Source organism: Musa acuminata, chromosome BXJ2-6 (assembly GCF_036884655.1).
Source record: "Musa acuminata AAA Group cultivar baxijiao chromosome BXJ2-6, Cavendish_Baxijiao_AAA, whole genome shotgun sequence".
NCBI classification, from domain to species: Eukaryota; Viridiplantae; Streptophyta; class Magnoliopsida; order Zingiberales; family Musaceae; genus Musa; species Musa acuminata.
The window spans coordinates 8,734,181-8,753,908 of NC_088343.1; the positions used below are offsets into that span (position 1 = coordinate 8,734,181).

The 19,728-nt window shown below is 38.1% G+C and overlaps 4 protein-coding genes across 5 annotated transcripts; 1 reads left to right on the plus strand and 3 right to left on the minus strand.

Annotated features, from left to right (window-relative positions):
- Nucleotides 1–682: 682 nt before the first annotated feature.
- On the minus strand, nt 683–5,182 carry LOC135614623 (uncharacterized). The gene is made up of 5 exons (XM_065112164.1): nt 5,078–5,182; nt 3,372–3,445; nt 3,184–3,287; nt 2,991–3,056; nt 683–1,223 (listed from the first exon to the last, which is right to left on the minus strand). The coding sequence occupies exons 1-5, from the start codon at nt 5,143–5,145 to the stop codon at nt 948–950; spliced, it is 588 nt and encodes a 195-aa protein (XP_064968236.1). The 5' UTR covers nt 5,146–5,182; the 3' UTR covers nt 683–947.
- Nucleotides 5,183–6,058: 876 nt separating this feature from the next.
- On the plus strand, nt 6,059–7,921 carry LOC135614625 (uncharacterized). Its single transcript, XM_065112166.1, has 4 exons — nt 6,059–6,215; nt 7,224–7,327; nt 7,442–7,607; nt 7,692–7,921. Exons 1-4 carry the CDS (start codon nt 6,197–6,199, stop codon nt 7,727–7,729), a joined length of 327 nt encoding a protein of 108 aa, XP_064968238.1. The 5' UTR covers nt 6,059–6,196; the 3' UTR covers nt 7,730–7,921.
- An 845-nt stretch (nt 7,922–8,766) lies between these two features.
- LOC135614624 (uncharacterized) lies at nt 8,767–13,253 on the minus strand. The gene is made up of 6 exons (XM_065112165.1): nt 12,755–13,253; nt 11,876–12,111; nt 11,538–11,796; nt 9,745–9,924; nt 9,508–9,663; nt 8,767–9,414 (listed from the first exon to the last, which is right to left on the minus strand). The coding sequence occupies exons 1-6, from the start codon at nt 12,782–12,784 to the stop codon at nt 9,241–9,243; spliced, it is 1,035 nt and encodes a 344-aa protein (XP_064968237.1). The 5' UTR covers nt 12,785–13,253; the 3' UTR covers nt 8,767–9,240.
- A 2,625-nt stretch (nt 13,254–15,878) lies between these two features.
- LOC135614626 (probable inactive heme oxygenase 2, chloroplastic) lies at nt 15,879–19,451 on the minus strand. Of its 2 annotated transcripts, none has more exons than XM_065112169.1 (4): nt 18,931–19,451; nt 17,394–17,617; nt 16,325–16,400; nt 15,879–16,188 (listed from the first exon to the last, which is right to left on the minus strand). In XM_065112169.1, the coding sequence occupies exons 1-4, from the start codon at nt 19,412–19,414 to the stop codon at nt 16,172–16,174; spliced, it is 801 nt and encodes a 266-aa protein (XP_064968241.1). In that variant the 5' UTR covers nt 19,415–19,451; the 3' UTR covers nt 15,879–16,171. The 2 variants fall into 2 exon arrangements, with proteins under 2 accessions (XP_064968241.1, XP_064968240.1); XM_065112168.1 differs by having other exon boundaries at nt 16,293–16,400.
- Between the last annotated feature and the right edge of the window lie 277 nt (nt 19,452–19,728).

Genomic DNA, 19,728 nt, shown 5'->3' on the forward strand with positions numbered 1-19,728 from the left:
GAGATGCTAATAAGATCAAGTTTCGAGTTTGGAGTAGGAATTTGTGATGTGTATTTACACCTTGTATGGTTATCATTCTGATGGATTCTCAATTCATTGCAAGCTTCTAATATGATGTATTCAACATCACTTCATGGCCTTTGCATGCTGATTCTCTTGGTAAGGCCACTGCGATTGAGTGCTATTTTGGAAGAGAGAACAAGAAGAGATCCAGCTAGGCATTTTTGTTGTATTGCACCACCATACCTGACTGTAAGCAGGTTTCCCTCTCTTCTTATTAATGTCTTTGATAAATGATGATGTTTGATAGATGGCTACAAGAAAAGGCTATGAGATACATCATATATCAATAACATCCAACTTCTGGAACAGTGATGTACATGTAACACACCAAGATTTGTAATGGAGATGTTCCAAAGGAAGAGTGTTGCATAAACAAGTACAGTACACGAAGGTGGCTTTCTTTTTAGAAACATCCAAGTTTCATATAAATCCGTCCATATGATGACCCAAATACAGAGACAATCACCAAAGAACATTGTTCTTCACAAGCGTTCCAAAATTTCTGATGAATTTGGGAATAAGAATTAACATGTTTGATTTACTACCCTGAGAAAACAAGCTGTGACAATAGCTTCTGAAAACCCATCAGTGGAAGAGAGCATTGAGAAGCCTAAAACAATGTACCAAAAAGATGGCTAACATTCAACAATTTGTTACAGAAATACAAATATGTTACATCTCTGCTGAAGCTAGCACACACTATGAAAAATTCCTTTCAGCAAACATCACCATAGTAACTTCTCAGGATCAAATTGAAGTGGACCAGAGCGAAATGACCGACAAGAAGAAAAGGAGAGCGCATTTGGCATTCAACATGTAAATCAGGATGATATGGTCATCTGCAACTTGTCATGGCCAAACCAAGCTTTCCTTCTGTTCCTGTTTCATACCCATATGCCGCTGAAGGCTTCTTCGATTGCCCTCCTCTTGCTCAGCTCAATTGTCCATCCTCCAGCTCGGGCCCCCCTCTCAGCTCGTAGCTTCATGGTATCTTCATCCTCAGCCGCATACCCTTGCAGAGGATCTGCTGGAGCTCCAACAGGAACAGGCTGTGGAGCCATACCCGTAGGTCGCGGTTGCATTAATCCACCAGGGACAGCAGCAGGAGCATATTGCCCTTGACTGCCGACACCAACCCCTTGTGAACTTGGTCCAGGACCCTGAGTTTTTAAGGTTCATATAAAGCCATGTCATGTTAGCATCTCCTAACAAAAATACACACGAGGCTAAAGATCAATTATAAAACTTGCATAACAAATAAAAAACAAACACATCAATATACATGCATTTGTCAGCAATATGATATCGGGTATATCAACTCATATCTAGTGCATTCCTACAGCAACCAATAAAGGAAAATACTAGTAACTATGCTCAGCAGAGTTTAAGATAGGAGTCAGTGATGCAGCAGACTCCAAAATGTTAGAAGGAAAAAGATACTAGGTGTCAAGAGATATGAAAATGAGTGCTTGATCAGGACATAGATGACATGATTTAGAAAAAAAAAAAAACCCAAGAATTCAATCATTCACCAATGGATCACAACACAACTTCAATCTATTTATAGAAGTCATTGCACGAACAGAAGAAAATAAATATCTACTATAAGATATTTGGTCAATCATCAGTGGCTGCTATAGTTGAGCAAAACCAACCTGGTAACCTGTCCATACAGAGTGGACTGGTCCTATGTTTGTCCCATTACCACTACAACCTCATTTCCAGAAAAAATAAGGCAAAGGTGATTTAGATCATAGCAGTTTTAAGATGATATTGTTTATCCTTGTGAAGACTTGAACAAGCTCAGAGCAAATTAAGCTTAAAGCAAAGACTCCCAACAGGAAGATGTTTACAAAGACCAACCGTTTTTTAGTGTGTATATATATGCATATCATATAGTGAAGAAGCCTCATGAACTTTTTTTCAGATAGCTGTCAAGCTGGAATCTGGTCTTAAGTTTGCTCTCAATCCCCTTTGCAAATAAAATTTGAACAAATTAAAGACTATAGAAACAGTACAAGGTACTAGATCCAGCATCTTTTTTATTCTATCCTGATTCCTAGATCTGACATTATGTTGAATCCTTATCTGAGCCCCTGTGTTAAATTGATCGCATACAACAAATTGTATGCGTGCAGCAAACCTGTGGAAGCTCAATGGTGAAAAGAGAATCATATAACTGAGACCAAATAGCTGGGATATTAGTTGTTGTTGTTGTCAAGGATTTTAGAATCAGAATCCAACACTAATTCTGGTAACCAATCAGACAACCATAATACCAATATACTGGGTAGTACACCAACATATACTGTAAGGCAAATAATAAAACGAATATATTCATATCAATATCAAATACTTGATCGGACCAGTAAATCTGATTTGATATGTACCAAACTGACCTATGGTTGTTGTAGTAGCATATCTGCCGAAAGAAATGTTTTTAAAACCAAAAAGTGTCCATTATTAAAAAGCAGTTACACCTATTGAATTGGAGGACTTTTCGTCAGAAAAACTTGTTTTACCTCCATCAACTAGATCTCCTACATGACCTTGCGGATAGAGAAATTAAATTCTCTCATGTGACATTAGATCAACATAAAACATTAAAATTCTGCTCGTCTAACAATGCAGACCAGTAGTTTCTGGTCAAGGTCAAGGGAGACGAACATCAAGCACTAATAATAAAAGCAATGAACTGATTGAAATGCTCTTAGTAATACAATTCTGAATAAGTTATTTCAACACACTGGAAGAAGCTTAACAAGTACTAGACACAAACGAAGAGGAACAGAATGAAATGAGATCCTAAAATAAATCAAAAATTGATATCTAAAGAATCTGTAGGTTGATTGTCTAAATATTATGTAGCATTGCCTATTCAAATGAATTCTTGGTATGAAAAGATTCACTTAAACTGTATAACTCACTGCATCAGCTGGATCCACCGAGCTTGGATTTTGGCTTGCCCTTAGTGCTGCTGCTAATTCTTCAGCCTGTACCAAAGCATTACAATACCAGAACAATTAAATGTGGTAGAAAATGCTATCAATGAGAAGTAACTTCAAAGTCTGACAAATACAAGATAGTACCAAACAATTGCATACTCTTCTTCTAGTGTACCTTTCGTGCTCGAGCATTAATTATTTGTTCAGCATTCTCTTCTTGGTATTTAGCGATCTTAGCTTCAATAGCAGCAACATCAATTCCTTCAACTAAATTGGAAGCTAGTCACAGGAGGCAAACAAAATGCAATTAACTAAGATGTCTGACATTAATGTACAGGGAAAAATAAGCTTGAGCATACTGACTCATATCCTCAACTTCTTCCAAATAGTCATTGTAGTCTTTAAGAGATGGAAAATCGTCTTCCCTCTTATTAAATCTGTAGTAGGAATAAAAGAGAATCATCACAGAAAGGGTTATATTCGAACTTATAAGGAGCATAACAATCACTTGCAAAATTATTTAAAATTCGATAGACATTAAGGACATAATCACAGTCATAAATAACAAAAGTCTAAGATACTTGCAAAAATATTCTGCACAGATATTTATGTTTCTTAAATTAACATATATAAGCACAGATGACAATTGTATATCCGAATATTTCACAAGCATCCACATCTCAGGAAGTATCCACAGAGTGTCAGTGTCCAACACAGATAAGGCAATCATATTAAAATTTATAAGGACAATTTCAGGAACATCTTTCTGAAATTAATCAAAACAGGACCAACATTCGTAAGCTTTCTCTATTGAAAAATTCCATTACCCCGCTGTTTCTAATGGCCACATCTGGAGCAATCAATACTGGAAACTCTTGAAGAAGATTATCACAACCAAGAGCAAAGATCTGCTGCAACTCTAGTTTGAACTTTTACTAACTACCTGACTCTAGAATTGAATTAATATGTAAGATCCTATACTTCCGAACTTGATAAAGTAGAAAAAAAAAATAAACTAACTCAGTAGAGATTGAGCAACTGGAATAGTTATGATTTGATTTTTTGTCTCTGAATTTACATCTGATAAACCAAATTTAAAAGTTTGCACATAACATGTGCAATGATCATAACGAATAAACATCCAGGTTAATTTCATGAAATCAGTTAAGCCCTTGATCATTATAACTAAGAATTCCATGATTAGCATCACTGTATACACGATTTTTCATCAAGGAAAGATATAGAATAAGCAAGCACACAACATAATGGTACATTAACAAAACCAAGCACTTTTTTAGGACATCTGATGAAAGGACAACCGGTCAAATAGATACTGCTTTAAAGCTCACAAGAATGGAAAGAATGAATGATCAAATAGAAAATAATTAACAGAGTTTCTAGGAGATAATCAAGCTACAACCAAGCAATGCAGCTACCACTTTCTAGCTGCCTTCTGCATAACTAACATCTTATACAAAGAAAATTAACCAGCAGAACGTCAAAGGTTAAAAAATCCCTTTTTAAGATGCATCAGAAAAAAAATATCGTGAGAACAACCTAAACATACGATCATAGATTTAAGCCAACATCAACGTGGTTGTAGCTCTTCTCATAAAATCTACTAAAAATGTTTGCATCTTGTTAAGATATCCCTAAATCCATCGCCATTCATCCAGTTACAATCAATTATCCGGCTTTGATGGTTTCATCAATATTACCCCCTTAGATGAATAAGAAAATCGAAGACTACCATCAATAGCACATTCATGGTGATTGTGCTTCAGATTCGAGCAGTCTCAATTATCATACTTGGTTCAAGAAGCAAGACAACAGATGCAGACTCCATCATCAATCTTCGCTCAGAAACCTGGTTTAGTTCCATTAAAATGAAAAATTAAGGAGAAAGAGCTACACAAGAAACATATTTCACACGACAAAAGGTTGTTTGCTTAGTTCTTTAAACTGATCAAAACATATATGTATACCAAGAATCAAGCATGGTGTTGCGATGACCTAAAGAGAGAGAGAGAGAGAGAGAGAGAGAGAGAGAGAGAGAGAGGTAGAATTACATGTTGGCTATCCTCCTTCGGATGACCATTTCTTTAGCCCATGAATTGGTTCCCGACGCCGCCACCATCTTACTCTGCCGTCGTTGGGAGCCCTGGTTGCAGGGCGGAAGAGCGGAATCCGACGCAAGAATCATTATAAAGCTTGCGCCTTTGTCAGCCCAACCCACAACCGAGTTGGGCTTCAGCCTATCTTGCAAACCCATTGAAGCCCTGGTCCAGAAAGAAGCCTCTTAAAACCTGATTCTAATCCACACCAGAGAGACAGACAGAGAGAGAGAGAGTTATATATATATATATATATATAAGTGAATTCATGAAAAAATCTCTAAGAATTTTTCAAATAATACCTTAAAGAAATTTATATATATGATTTTTTAAAATAATTATTTTAACTTTATTGACCATAGTTTCCTTCCATCCTAAATAACCACTTATGACTTAAGAGATATGTGTGATCACACGTTTAGGCAATCAACGGAGGAGCAGCCCTCGTTCTCGTTAAACCCTAATCATCATTTTGGTTGTCTATAAGTCAATCTCACTATTAAGTCTATAAAAATTCGCTTGCACCATTTATCACGAGCGAAGAAAGAAAGAGGCTAATAAGCATAATCTTATCGTCGACCATAAGCTTCTCTCCTCACTGACCATCGACAACGAAGAATGAGATATGGATAAAACTATATTTTGATATGACTAATAGGTGCTCCGTGAGAATTTAAGAAAGATAAAAGTTGTTCTCACCAATTTATCCTATATTAATATATAAAATCTCCATTATCATTATTATTTTAGTTAAAAAATTTATATTTTATAAGTATAGGTGCTATATTTATTTTTTTAGAATATATATACATATATATTTATATATATACATGTATATACATATACATACATATATACATGTATATATATATATATATATATATAATAAACTAATATTAAATAAAAGGACGTATAACAAAGCGGGACGCGGTCAGCATCGGGGACTTTTTCTTCCACATGATCGAAGCTTTCCTCTCGAATTAGAGGCTTCGCGAGATCCTTTTTATTAGTGTAAGCGAAGGGTCATCTGCACGTGGAAGCGACCGATCGAAGACCTCGGTGAGTCGACGAAGAATGGCGTACATCGATAACGGTATCTTTTTCCTCCCGATTCTTTTTGTTTCAGTTCGATTCGGAGATCGAATCTAGGTTTAGGTTTCCCGATGCGATTCTCGTTTTGTTTCGATGTCTTTGTTCTATCTGGGCTGATCGATTTAGGGTTCCAAGATATCTTCTTGCTTGGAACTTTGATTCTTTGAACTAAGTTGTGCTGGATAGGGTCAACATGCATTTCTTCTGGCTTTCCTTTGTCGTCGTTTCAGTCTTTAAATCCCATCCTATTGTCGTTCATCGGTGTTGGATTTCATTCCGGTGCTGTTTGTTTCTCGTAATCAAGCGTGAATTTTGAGGACCCTGTGTAAATTTTGTTTATACCAATTTTACATTACTGACCATGAGGCGTCCACTGGGCTATGTTCTTGATATGCAAATACGAAATTTTCCGAGTGACATCTCGCTGAAATGCCTCTATGATGCTGGAAACACTTCCAGATAGAAGAGAGGAGGCGACTGTGGAGGGGAGGGAGGAAGAGGGGGAGGAGCGGAGTGAGTTGTGAGGGTACCTGTCCATGAATTGATAGGATTGATTGGATCCGATTGTGAACTGTGGAGGTGGAGAAGAATTTCCTTCTTCAAAAAGGGTTTATCTCTTAAATAATGCCCAACCAAAGATTTCCTTCTAGCAGTAATGCTCGTTTATCTTGCCAGAACTTAGTTGATCTGAACATGATCCTTGAGTATTCTAGGAGTAAGCATCAAGACATCTTGGATAGGCTTTTGGATCTAAGCATGCATCTCATGGACACATCCATCCAAAGTTCTATGGCCTTGGCATGCGATTTCATCCAAGAGGCAATCTGAGCTATAACCATGCTATTGTAATGCTGCCTATCTTACTCTTCATAATTGATAATGTTAACTATATGAACTTTGCAGTACATCAAGTTAGAAGATCATGGTATTTCTTCAACTAATTTATGCTGCTAGGGATATTGCATTAAATATGTAGGGTTGAACTTGTAAATTCTAATATTGGCTGCAGGTGTTGTGAAGTCAAAGCGTACGATATGGCGGTTTAGTTTAATATCAGATTTCTTCTGGGCCATTGTAAACTTCTTTGGAGTATTCTTTATAACAATGTTATCGGTATGCTCTTCATAATAATTTATGGTAGATTCAAATCATCGAGTAGATGATTAAAGTTGATAATATTTGTAGAAAGAGTTGAAATGCCTGCAATAAGTAACTATTTCTTTTCAGATGGAGAAATCGGATCAGTACCAGAAAGGATTGGGCTCTAGCAAGAAATGGGATGGTGGTCATGGTGGAGGACCCGGAGGTGGTTCTGGAGGAGGTCCATATGGTGGTGGGCCCGGTGGCCTCCGTGGGCCATATACCTTGAGCGATCTCCGGTCTAATGACCATAGTAAGTTACAGTTGTCAAACCCTATCGATATTATGACCCTTTGTGTTTTAGATAGCATAACCATGTCGTAAGCTGAATTTTCAGGTTCCCTTCCTGCTTGTGGTTCATGCTGTGGAGGTTAACGTTGTGATCCAGGGTTATTGCTCAAACAACTTTATGTTCTTATAGGGAAAGGCTTTGTTCAAAAGGTTGTGATTTACTCCAACCACTTTAGTTTGTAATAATAAGGATTGTTATTTACTCCATCAACCACTTTAGTTTGTAATAATAGAACAAGTTACGGTGAATGTCGTTTCAGTGACCCTCCTTTGGCACGACTTTGGCACATGAAGGACTACTTCAATGAAGTACCCCATCTGGGAAAAGCATGATGTTAATATTTTTTGGCCATTGGTTGGGGAAGAAAATGTTGGCCATCATGTCATCGGCATAGACTGCATCAGAGCAAAATGCATTTCTTGATTCCCAGGGTGGAATTCCAAATCTTTTGATATAGTTTTCCTAAGCAGATATATGATTGTCTTAAGGTGGTTGTTGACTCAGTGACTACAAAATCTCAGCATTGGATGAGGCACAAGACTGCGTCTCATCTTGCAAAATTATAATAATGTCTCTGGAGTTGTTTTGAGAATTACAGCTTGTGGACTTGGGTTGTGTGTGTGTGTGTTATATAGTCACAGTGCTCCATGGACCAGCTTGTGCTTGCTAATATATGAAGGCTTCAGTTCAATTCCATGAAGAAAGAATGGGATGGAGATGATCTTATCAGTTCTTGAATTCTGTGACTCTTTTGCCGATCTGGAAAAGTCTGATCTTTTCTTCCTTACAAGCATGCACGAGTACTAGAAGTTAAATCCTGAGCAGGTGATCCTCACTCACTAGTTTATTTGATGAGACATGATCTATATGTTCATATTCTTCCCCCGGACAATTCACTAATTAACTTGAGCTTTGGGTCATTAGATGAAATATGATCTATTTCCTGTATACAGGTGGTCGTATATAATGCTCTAAAATTGAATTTATATGAAATATATATTCATGTTCTTAATAGAATGATGGTAACAGGATAATAGATTGATTGTGGCAACGACAAGCACAATATTATGAACTAAAATCACATAAATCACTCAATAAAAATGTGCAAAATCGTAAGTACTTGTAACAGAAAACTGTGTCGGTCATTTCCTATAAGAGTTCTTTAGGTCGCACAGACCATCACAATATGAACAGTTCCAAGTTCATCGGTTAATGCAGATTTATAAGGAAAACTCTCAGCAGCAGGTTGATGACACTCCAATAACCTCACCTTCCCAAGCATGCTTTGAGGAGGATAAACAGACTGAGCAGACAAAGAAAAGGCCTTCATATACATAGATAAACCGACACTCCTACAGCCAATTCCCTAGCATCATCATCATCATCATCATCATCATCTTGCATCCTTAGTTGAGATAGGAAATCTTGAAAAAACACTCTACAAAAACTCCGCAAGCACCAAGAAGACGAAAGCTCCCCCGCCACCGCAGCTTGCTTGTGCCCTGAGATGGTGATTCACTGGAAAAGCTTGTTGTAAGCTTGGAAGAAACACGGATGCAATCAACCTGTACCAACTGGGATCATTCTTCATAATCTATAGTTTATAGTCTGCATTCAAAAAACCCTGGTACTCGGTTCCCTTAATGGCATTGTAAACATCCTCCCAGTTCTCGACCTGCTTGGATAGTGGTTTTTTGTGTATCTTAACATGACGGCTAACCATGCGTCTCTGGGGCACTCCGAGGAATTTAAGAACATCAACCAGCTTCTGGTAGAGAAATTAGAACAAAAACAATTTTAAGCAACACTAGCATCGAAAACAATGAGCAATGGATCCAACTAAAGTCACTAGAGAACTCACAGTGTGGTTTAAAATGAGATCCTCATAGTACAAAACAATGTGCCGGGTGCTGTTGAAGTAATCCAGAGCATTTGTAACACACTCATTAGCCGTCTTAAGGCTGGACATCAATTCCGTAGCATTGAGTGTGGGTTTGTATTTTGCAAGCACATTAGCCTGAAAGCAGTTACCAACTTAAAAACATCAGGAGCTTGTAGCAGCAAAATATTAATGTTTGTTTGATGTCAAAGAGTTGACCTCATATTCCGAGTGCACATGTGCTCGATGTTTGCCATTCAGTTGCTTTGTTCTGCGATCATGATCATTCGCAAGTTGTGAAACCAAACGACGAAGTAGATTTCTTCTGAACAGGAGTATTGCATATACACCTCTTTCATTGAAGTATTTGACTATTTCATCATGATTGGCCATAAGACCCTGAAATGGACACAGGAATGGTGATATCAGTGCATCTTCATATTTCTAGAGCTAAACTGATCTGTAAGTATAAAAGGACTCCTTCACAAGGACGAATAGCTGCAAACGAAACAAAAGGTCTTAGCTATGGAAAATCTGGCAAATCACAACATGTGCCGGATGTGAACAGATATAGCAAAGCACAACATGAAATCATTGTTTATCAGTGTAACAAGGCCCTAATACTGATGCTTGGTAGAACATTGGATTGGGTCTCTGATCCATGGAGTAATTGGCACAATGTAACTCTCGGATTAGGTTTAATCAACTAGGCTTTGGTGAACTCAAGGAAGCTATAGAACAAGGGAAAATAAATTTCTACCTTTTCGATGTGGAAAGAGCACCTAAAGGCATCAAGATGGAGTTTAAGTGAAACAAAACTGACTATTTACATAATTATCACAGATTAAAAAAAGAAGGGGAATAGGGGGCAGAATGGCAAAATATACAAAGAAATAAGAGAGAGAGAGAGAGAGAGAGAGAGGGAGAGAGAGAGAGAGAGAGTAGAAATTTTAATGATAGAGGAAAGCAAAAGAGAGCTTTAAGACGACAAAGAATTCTTTGACTCTTTTGAATATCATAAAACAAGGAAAACACTGCTTGCATCAAACCTGATGAACATGATGAGAGAGAGAGAGAGAGAGAGAGATCAGCCGGACATACCTAGAGAGAAAGAAATAGAAAGCATAAAATGCGAAGAAAGTTATGAGTCCACTGGGTCAGTGTGCCTATACAGGATAAGTTACATGTGTATTATCTCTTAGACCCGGTTGTTCATTACAAATAATTTTAGAACCTTTATTTAAGAATACAATACACCTAATAACCTAAACATGAAACTGAACATTCTTCAATAAATTTAAAGGCATTCATCTAAATTAAAGTCGAACATCACATTGATGTACAGGCAGAAACTCTTATCAAGAACAAACTGGGCATTTGGCTGATCAGTTTTTTGCTCATGTCAGAAGATGAAGCCTAGTGACTGACTTATAACAAATCGAGTTCCCCCAAAAATAACAGTATATTTCTAGTAATGTCATGGTGCATTCAGTGTGTAATGATGATAATTAAGTCCGATTATGATACGAGATGACCACCAGTGCGTACAACCATGAGTACCAGAGTTATTGCCTCTCTATGACCGATGAATGATGCTGATCCCCTGGCTAACTTGTAATGCATACTTGATTTTGTTGCAGTTTTGGTCAAATTTCTTTGAAAAGAATTCAAGCTCCCATAACTATTGCTTATTTGCCAATATATCACTAAACTTAAAGAGCATCCTCAAGATCTTGGACGCTTCTACGGTCCCAAATTTGAGGGAAGAATGATCCCTGGCTAAAAGATTTTTTTTTCCCCTTTCCACGAGGAATTCTCAAAATTAAGAAATTCAATAAATCATCTTCAGGACTATAAAACAGGTATTATGATGTAAAATTTAAAGAATAAGCAGCGAGCTGAATCAAACACGCACATACCCAAGGGCGAACACACGCAAGACTTCAGCTTATATCATAGTTAGAAACACATGACTTGGAATGGCTTAATGGATTTGTCTTATACAGCTTTACCTGATTAAGCATCCACTTGAATCCGACAGCAGCGGTGCATTCATTTTTAGAAGCACTACTGTACCAATCCAGATTGTATACTTTGTCTAGTGTCCTTATGATAGATGACATGTTATTCCTCCTTTCTTTGATCGAGAAGATCTCCCCATTAGAGCTAATATTAACATGGCTATTTAAGAGAGTCTCGAACCACCCACTACCAGACCTCTGCATCGACAAAATAGTAAACTTTCGAACCGGTGTACATGCACACTCCTCCCTGTATGTTTCGAGGCACCACTGATCAAAATTATGGTAAGATCCAGATCAGAATTGACGACTATAACAATCCGAGTTACCTGCTATACGTTGTGGGTTTTGGGTAGTGCAAATATGAAATTTCCGATGGCGGAACACCAACACTGCTACAAGGCTCTTCTGTTAGTTCAAACTTCACGAATCTAGGCATGCTTTGACTCCCTATTTGCTTTAGGCATACCGAGCAAATATAAACGCCACAAATCATAACAGCAGCTAAGACAAACATTCTCAACGCAAGGTGTGATTTCTTCAGTGGCTTTATAACGAGTGTGTCCTGCAAGAGACGAAAGAATATTTACCGAATGCCGGTTGGATTTACCATTCATCCGCTTTGGAAGAAGAACAAAAAGAAACAAAAATCCATGCATGAAGTAGCATATACCATCAACAGCAATCGCATGCAACTTCCGGTGTCATACATTAGAAGAGGAAAAATCAGTAACACGAGAGTGGAACGAACCTGTAATCTCATGTGACACAAAGAGCCTATGAAGTAAGTTTATACTTGATTGCAGCAAAAATGGCATAAAATATTTGACGAGATATAAGATGATCGGGGCTCGGCCAAGATCTCGGATGATGGAAATGCCTAAAACCCACAAATCAGATGACAGAGCAGAGCAAGAAAAGCAAGGATCGTTCAAGAAAATGGCATCAACTAGGTGGAATAAGGAACAGAAACCCAAGAGGCATATCCATATCTTCTTTTCGACGGAAACAATAACTCCAAAGTCGTACCCTGTCGCACTGAAAAGTCCGAAGCGAACAAAATCCGAAATTTATTTGAAATAAAGGGGTGGGGGCAATAGATCTCTTCTTCCCAAGGAAAACAAGAAAAACCCACATCGAAACAAGATCAAGATCCAAACTTTCTTACTCCTATCAGCCACCGAAAACGATTCGCGCAGAACACCTACCTTATTCAATAAGCACCACTCTTCTGCCATTTTGCTCCCTCTGTATCCTGGCCCTTTCACGAAAGCGAGAAGAACAAGAAGAAAAAGCTGTGTCTGCTTCTCTCCTCTCAAAAGGTGGGATTTTTAATAGGAGCAGAGCCCAAGCATCAAGAAACTCGGTGGGGTTTGGTCTTCCCCGCCCCGACGTATTAAATCCTCCACGTGAGCTTCCAGCATTACCGCCAGCCGCAGACACCCTCCCGGAGCTCTCCTCTTTCGCTTCTCCACACGTTCCTAACTCCAAACTCCCTTCTGTCCCTCCACCCAACCCAAATCCTTCCTTTTCGAGGTCTCCTCTCCCGAACCCCCCGAGTGCGTCGAGGTCTCCACCTGTCTACAGAGGGAGACAGGAGGCGACAAAGTCCGTCGCAAAGGTGGCTGAGAAAACCGGGGGGGCGCAGAAACAGCCACGAGAGATAAGACGACGGTAATCGTGACTGGCATTAGTTATTGATCGATCTTATGCTGTGGGATTTAAAGGAAGCCTCTGGATTCGATTGGCATATTGACCTTCAAACGGAAAATTAATTAGAACATGAAAGTGTTGCCCGTTTCGGACGCTGTCAAGTAACAGAAAAGACGGGAGAGTCCTGATCTCTCCGCTTAGGACAAGGTCTTGCTTAGATTTGGTCCAACGACATCAGCCGCGGACCAGACACTTCTATATATATATATATATATATATATGATTCCAAAATTAATATATTTTATACATTTCTTTGATTTTGAGATAGCATATTTTTTCTGTCAGTTTGACAAATATCTAGATATTCGGGGATTATATTTTCGATTTAGTTACTAATGATTCATAATCAGAGTTTTACTATACGAAGGCTAATGGAAGAGCGTCCATATGCTCGAAGGAATATTCTAGATTAAAGATACGTGGATATCTATCTAATTGATGACATATATGGGCCATTCACAGCCTTCTTTGACCACTTCCGTGCGTGCATGCGTCTAGTTTTCACTACATGATTCGTAAGAAGCCATATCACCACACATCAACCGCTTATTAAATATATTACGGCCCCTAAGTGGCCACCAAACGCCCATGCTTTTGACATGTCAATGATGCCTACTTCTCAACCCGATCAAAAAGGAAAACAAGTCTTCGACACGCATTGACTCCGATGCCTCGATGACTAAAAGCATTACTAACGCAGACACGACCCAAGTGTCACAGCGCAGCGATGGTCGGTGGAGCGACACCTGACATGCAGGCCTGACCAAATGACTCAGCCCACCGCATGGAAGTGGTGTCCTCTATGCACCAGTAAATATGTACTAAATAAGCCATACCTAATCCTGAAAGAGGGCAACCGGACATGAGGCCACCACCTGAGAAATACATATACGTCTCAAGAATTATAATTCATCATGTCAAAAGTTTAGGCGTCCACAAGTTCACACGAAGAACTCGTATTTCCAATCTCCTCGTCATCATCGAGAGGAGTGCGTTTGAAGGATGAACGTAAGTTAATCCCTGGCCCTACGCATGCGTGACTCCTACGGAGCTATCATGTTCATAATAACACAACATGGCTTGGCGCGATTCCACTACGGACTCGTGATCCAAAGTACCTCTCGATGCCCACTTGATATGTTTACTCTTTAATGCTGGTTGACTGTAACTCGTCCTCATGAGAAATTGCGTACCTCTTGTGATTAGTGGCGTTTGTTTGGGGTGGAGATCACCTGTCTTCATGATACCAGCTCTGCTGTGTGGGATCCATTTGTGTTTGAGAAAGGAGATCACCCGTCAGTATCGACCTCCATAGCTGTGGTGCAGTTCCCACCTGGACCCGATGCCCCATCATTTGAGTACAGCTCCACTAAAATGACTCCAGTTACCTACATACACATCACGCAATTAATCTACACCGGACAGTCTAAACATGTAGTAACTATACTTTTCTTTTTCTTTTTTACTTTTGTTACAAATAAATTAAGCTGGAAAAATAATTTGGCAACATGAAACAAAAAATGAAAGATGACCAACTTGTCTAACCTTGACAGTAATAATGCACTAAACGGCAACGCTGAATAAACTCTTCTCCATTTGGATCTATAAGAAAAAAATAATTAAACAGCTAGAGAAATCAGATAGGCGAAAACTAAACCATCAGTGGACACCTGCCAAAAATGTACCTCATTGAAGACAGGCAACTCTAAAACAAAACACTGCCTTTGGGATTTAGCAAATAAACAAACCAACTTTATGCTCACTCTTCTTGTCTCGACTTAATAAATTCAGAAACATACAATGCTGTGCAGCATAAGCAATTCGGAATCTTTCTCAATGATACACAGGAGATGAGACAACTTTCATACAACAGCAGGCACATTATGATTTAATAACAGATGTGACACTCTAAAGTCCAAAATGAACTCAAACAAATGGAGGGACCCTTCAGGAAATTAATCCAAACACATACAAGCTAAAAGGATAATAATTTTAGCTATTCATAGTGATCACAGTAATATTAAATGAATCACTAAAGAAACAATGAGAAAAGAATACACGAGGATCGAAGATCCTTTGGGGGGATGGGTACCCCAATAACTGCAGGGGGGATTTTTTAGTTTGTTCAAAAACAACAGATGATTATAAATATGATGATAAAAGCTTCGTGGGCTCCTGAAACCAAACAGAAACACTAGAATTCAAGACCATGCCTATTCCACATGCAAGTCATCTATAGTGCAAATTTTAATAGGCATTCCTTCTGAATAGGGCATTCCAATGAATACAAGCTATTGAGTATCATCAGTTTAATCCAATTCCAAATACTGAATACAGAACAAAAGAGGCATGTTAAACCAAAAAGACAAATGAAAGAATTAAGCAACAGATTAATGACTCTATAGGTCAATCAGAAATCAATCAATCAGTTACGAGCTGTTTCAATGATGCCATGAGAAGAAAAAAACATAACAAAAAGGAACAAGAGGGGACAGGATGAAGGGGAAAAGAGACCATAACATAAAGAGAGAGCTCAGACAGATGAAAAAAGAGTTTGGTTGTAAATTTGTGGATGCTACACTTCAAAAATTAGAAGTGAAAAATAATAAAAATAACAAATAACCCAAAAGTAAAACTACTACATTAATCAAGAAGCATGATCAAAGGTATATTTAAAAGGAAATGCCAGAAACCTTATACAGCTTCATTTTCCAATATCAACATAAATTACAAATTACAATGAGACAATCAATTAGACCACTGATCTCCCTCTTTCAAAGCAGCACTGCTTAGTATGGAAAATTTTAAGCCGCATAAAATATAATATAAAAGGAAGTTACAAAATGATCAAGCGCACAATTTGCCCCAAATACCGGAATGACTTAGCTGCTTCCCTCAGACAGGTATTCTTTTCATCTCGGGTCCAATGCTGCAGAGACAAATTTGTCAAATAAGAAGATAATTAATATCTAATGAACTGAAATTCCTTAATAATAAAATGCATATCTAGCATAGCATCATCATATTGTGTACTTCTCCTAGGTTGTTGAGATTCTCCCTCGTGCCTTTCAACAGTTCATGAACATCACTGTCCCATTTGTAGAACTCAAGTTCCCTTCCTTCCAAAAGCATGTCACAAACCTGATAAATAAAAAATCCGATAAAGTTGAATTACAATAGGTTACTAATTAATGAGAAAATAATGTCACCAACATGAAGATATAAGAATTTGACAAAAGAGAGAAATCTTTTTGTCATGATAACGATCATGTATCAGTCTGTCACTTAAATTGATTCATTACTTTACAAGAACAATACAAGTCACAATGTCCCAGATAAATGGATTGAAATTGAATGCTTGCAGTGATAGTCAGGATATGACTACATGAAGTACACATAGTATTCATTTACATCAGCATGTGTGTGTGTGTGACAGAGAGAGAGAGAGAGAGAGAGAGAGAGAGAGAGAGAGAGGGCCTAAAAAATAATACAACAACAATAAAACCGTAAGTCCCAACTATTTGGGGTCGGTTAAATGAATCTTTTGCCGCCATGGAGATTTGTAAAAAGTCACATGCTTATTTAAATCCGGAATACTTTAATTTTTATTTATAATTTCTATTAAAGTCTCCTTGGATCTTCCTCTATCTCTCCTCGTACCATTGACATTGATCATTTTATTTCAAAAATTTAAGTACTCTCAACTAATGGTAATGAATAAGTGTAATTATGCTAATTTTGGATCATTGATGACTAAATTTTTAAAAGTGAGTTGCATAAAAGTACATTACCGACTTTATTCGGTGGACATAAGTAGGAAAATGAGTATGCATGTGGTAGTCAGTAAAAAGTTGACACCGAGATTGACACATGACAGAAACTAATGCATTGTTCTATATTTCAGTCAGACCATAAAGTGAAACAGAATAACAGTGCCAATGAGAAATTTAAAGGTAAAGCAAGATCCACCAATCCAACATAAAAAGTCAAAAGACACACAAATTAGATATATTTTCTATTAGCTCCAAGTTTGTACAACACAACCAAAGAACATGTTAATGAAATCATCAAATGGCTTATCAACTATTCTAATCAAGTAGCAACATACAGGATAAAAATGGTTTGCTAGATTACCTTTTTACCTATCCTCTGGCCACCTGTTATATGTGCAAAGTAAATGTTGTAGAAATGGCACAGAAATGATGGCACACTTTTCTCAGCCAATTCACTCAGATAAGTAGCATATGAAGTCCCAGGATTACTTGGTTTTGGAATCATAATATCTCTTCGACTGAACCACTCTAAGTCTTTTGAAAGACTAGCAGCCCGCTCAAGACCAGTATTTCTGAAATAAACATCTGCAAATACAACAACAACAAAGCCATAAGTCCCAACAAACATCTGCAACTGCAAATACATAATTTAAAAAAATCGATAACTGTTCTTTCTAAAATCTAGGTTGGTCCATACTTACTGGTGATACATCTAGTAAACGCAGAATCATTTAGCTTTCAGTGCCTAAAAAAAATGCACCCTGACGGTCATAATCTAGTATTATAACAACTCTTACCATCTAAGTTGCTCCTGGCACATCAGAACTATGAGCATGACACTGCATCAAAATACTGCAATAATACCATGGAAATATAAACTCAAAAGCCATTTTATCAAAATTCCTTATACTATCACTTAGTTTTAACTTCTGGACTTTAGGAAGATTGACATTCAGCAACACATTCCCACAAGTGAAATTACAGCAATAAGAAACTTCTTTTTCCAGTGCATAACTTCATTAACTCATCGATCCAAGTTGTGTGCACCTTTTCTGTTGTGATACTACAATTAGATTCAATTACCCAAATGTCTAACTCTGTAAATTTTAGAGGATAAATAACACAGTAGTTTGCAGCTAAATCTAACTTGTGGCCACAACCTTCTTTACAAATTAGATGAGTTATGATATCCAGAACACAAACTTAAGTAAAAAAAAAAAAAACTAGAAATTCTACCTAGAATCAGACCTGTGGACCATAATTTGTTTCCATCAACTTCCGGGAAGAAATATGAACACGTAGATAAAGATGCACAGAGATGAACTCATTTAAATCAAAATATAAGCAACAAAAAACCAGAAGGATGAATCATTTAGAAGTAATCATACTAGCGATTCTTGATTCTGGTAGCTTAACAATTAAGTATCTTAGTTTGTCCTGATCAAGATTTGAAGGTATTGTCTGCATAAAAAGGAAACCTCTCCTCCTCGGTGGGCTCAGAAATGTTCTTTCATCCCATCTTGTTTCTCCCCATAGTTCTTCATGGGAATCTATGCATTAGATCTCCTGCTCAGGAAGAGAATTTATTTACGACCCATCAATTCCCCACTAACCTTTTATCTCTCTCTCTCTCTCTCCATACGTGATGAGGAATCTGGGAAGATAACCCAAGAAACTCCCACCAATTCAAACGGTGACCAGTGAGGATCTCTTCTTGAAAGAAAATATCATGAGTCCTATTTTCCCCAAGAAATTAAAGATTTTAGCACAAGCTACAATAGAACCAGAAGTTTTAAGCTAAAGAAATTATCAGTAATGAACAGTTTCGCCAGTGAGCATTTTCAATTTTGGCAGGGGAAATAAAAGAAGAGCAAGAAGAGGAGAACGGGAGTTCTTACGGGCGACATCGGTGGACTCGTCCACAATACGCTCGATAGTCTCGAACACCAGCTTGCTGTCGACCAAATACTTGAGGAAGCCTTCCATGCTCGGCTGCCATGTCTCCCAACCGCCGCCGGCCTGCTCCTCCTCTTTCTCTTCTCCGCTGCCAGCGTCGTTGCGAAGCCTCATGGCGACGAACCTCATCTCCTGAACGATGCCCTCGCTCTCCCCGGGGTAGGGCTTGCGGTACCTCTTCCGCTTCTTCAACACCGGAGCGGTCGACGAAGGAAGAGTAGTGCTAGCAACGAGCGGAGAAGGAGGATGAGGAGAAGAGGAGGATAAGACGGAGAAGCGTTCGGGATTAGGGTTCAAGAAGATGATATTGGGCTTCGGAAATGCTGAATGGGGTTTACAGCAGGGAAAAGACAGGGATTCCCAAGCCCTAAAAGACGATACCGACGAGGACGAAGAAGAAGAGGAAGATGGCGCGGACCACAGCATTCTTGTATCTTGGAGGGCTTCGGTGAATGCAGCCACGGTTGGAGGGTGACCTCAACGTTATCCCCGTTATTCTACTATATAACGAGCGTTACAATAGGAATCGATATTTCACAATAACGGGTATATATAACGGATCGTTATTTCAAATTGATCTTCTCAAATCTTGAATTCCCTCGAGAAAATTGCACTCGTTTTTCAAAGGCAAAATTACATATCTGTCCCTTTAATAATACTAATTTTTGTATCATTAATTAAAAAAAAATATTACATCAAAATTTCAATTAATCGCTAAAAATTGCTGAATTTTAACGAAA

What these genes read in the sequence shown, in the direction of transcription:
- LOC135614623 (XM_065112164.1), bottom strand. Translation starts at nt 5,145, where the DNA reads ATGGTGGCGGCGTCGGGAACCAATTCATGGGCTAAAGAAATGGTCATC. An exon ending in CGAAGGAGGATAGCCAACAT is followed by an intron (nt 3,446 to 5,077) that starts GTAATTCTACCT and finishes TTCCTACTACAG; the next exon opens with ATTTAATAAGAGGGAAGACG. An exon ending in TTAATGCTCGAGCACGAAAG is followed by an intron (nt 3,057 to 3,183) that starts GTACACTAGAAG and finishes GCTTTGGTACAG; the next exon opens with GCTGAAGAATTAGCAGCAGC.
- LOC135614626 (XM_065112168.1), bottom strand. Translation starts at nt 19,414, where the DNA reads ATGCTGTGGTCCGCGCCATCTTCCTCTTCTTCTTCGTCCTCGTCGGTA. An exon ending in CGAGTCCACCGATGTCGCCC is followed by an intron (nt 17,618 to 18,930) that starts GTAAGAACTCCC and finishes TTGTATTTGCAG; the next exon opens with ATGTTTATTTCAGAAATACT. An exon ending in ATCTCAACAACCTAGGAGAA is followed by an intron (nt 16,189 to 16,292) that starts GTACACAATATG and finishes TTGTCTCTGCAG; the next exon opens with CATTGGACCCGAGATGAAAA.
- LOC135614625 (XM_065112166.1), top strand. An exon ending in TCTTTATAACAATGTTATCG is followed by an intron (nt 7,328 to 7,441) that starts GTATGCTCTTCA and finishes ATTTCTTTTCAG; the next exon opens with ATGGAGAAATCGGATCAGTA. An exon ending in TCTCCGGTCTAATGACCATA is followed by an intron (nt 7,608 to 7,691) that starts GTAAGTTACAGT and finishes CTGAATTTTCAG; the next exon opens with GTTCCCTTCCTGCTTGTGGT.
- LOC135614624 (XM_065112165.1), bottom strand. Translation starts at nt 12,784, where the DNA reads ATGGCAGAAGAGTGGTGCTTATTGAATAAG. An exon ending in ATGTGCACTCGGAATATGAG is followed by an intron (nt 9,664 to 9,744) that starts GTCAACTCTTTG and finishes AACTGCTTTCAG; the next exon opens with GCTAATGTGCTTGCAAAATA. An exon ending in ATCTCATTTTAAACCACACT is followed by an intron (nt 9,415 to 9,507) that starts GTGAGTTCTCTA and finishes TTTCTCTACCAG; the next exon opens with AAGCTGGTTGATGTTCTTAA.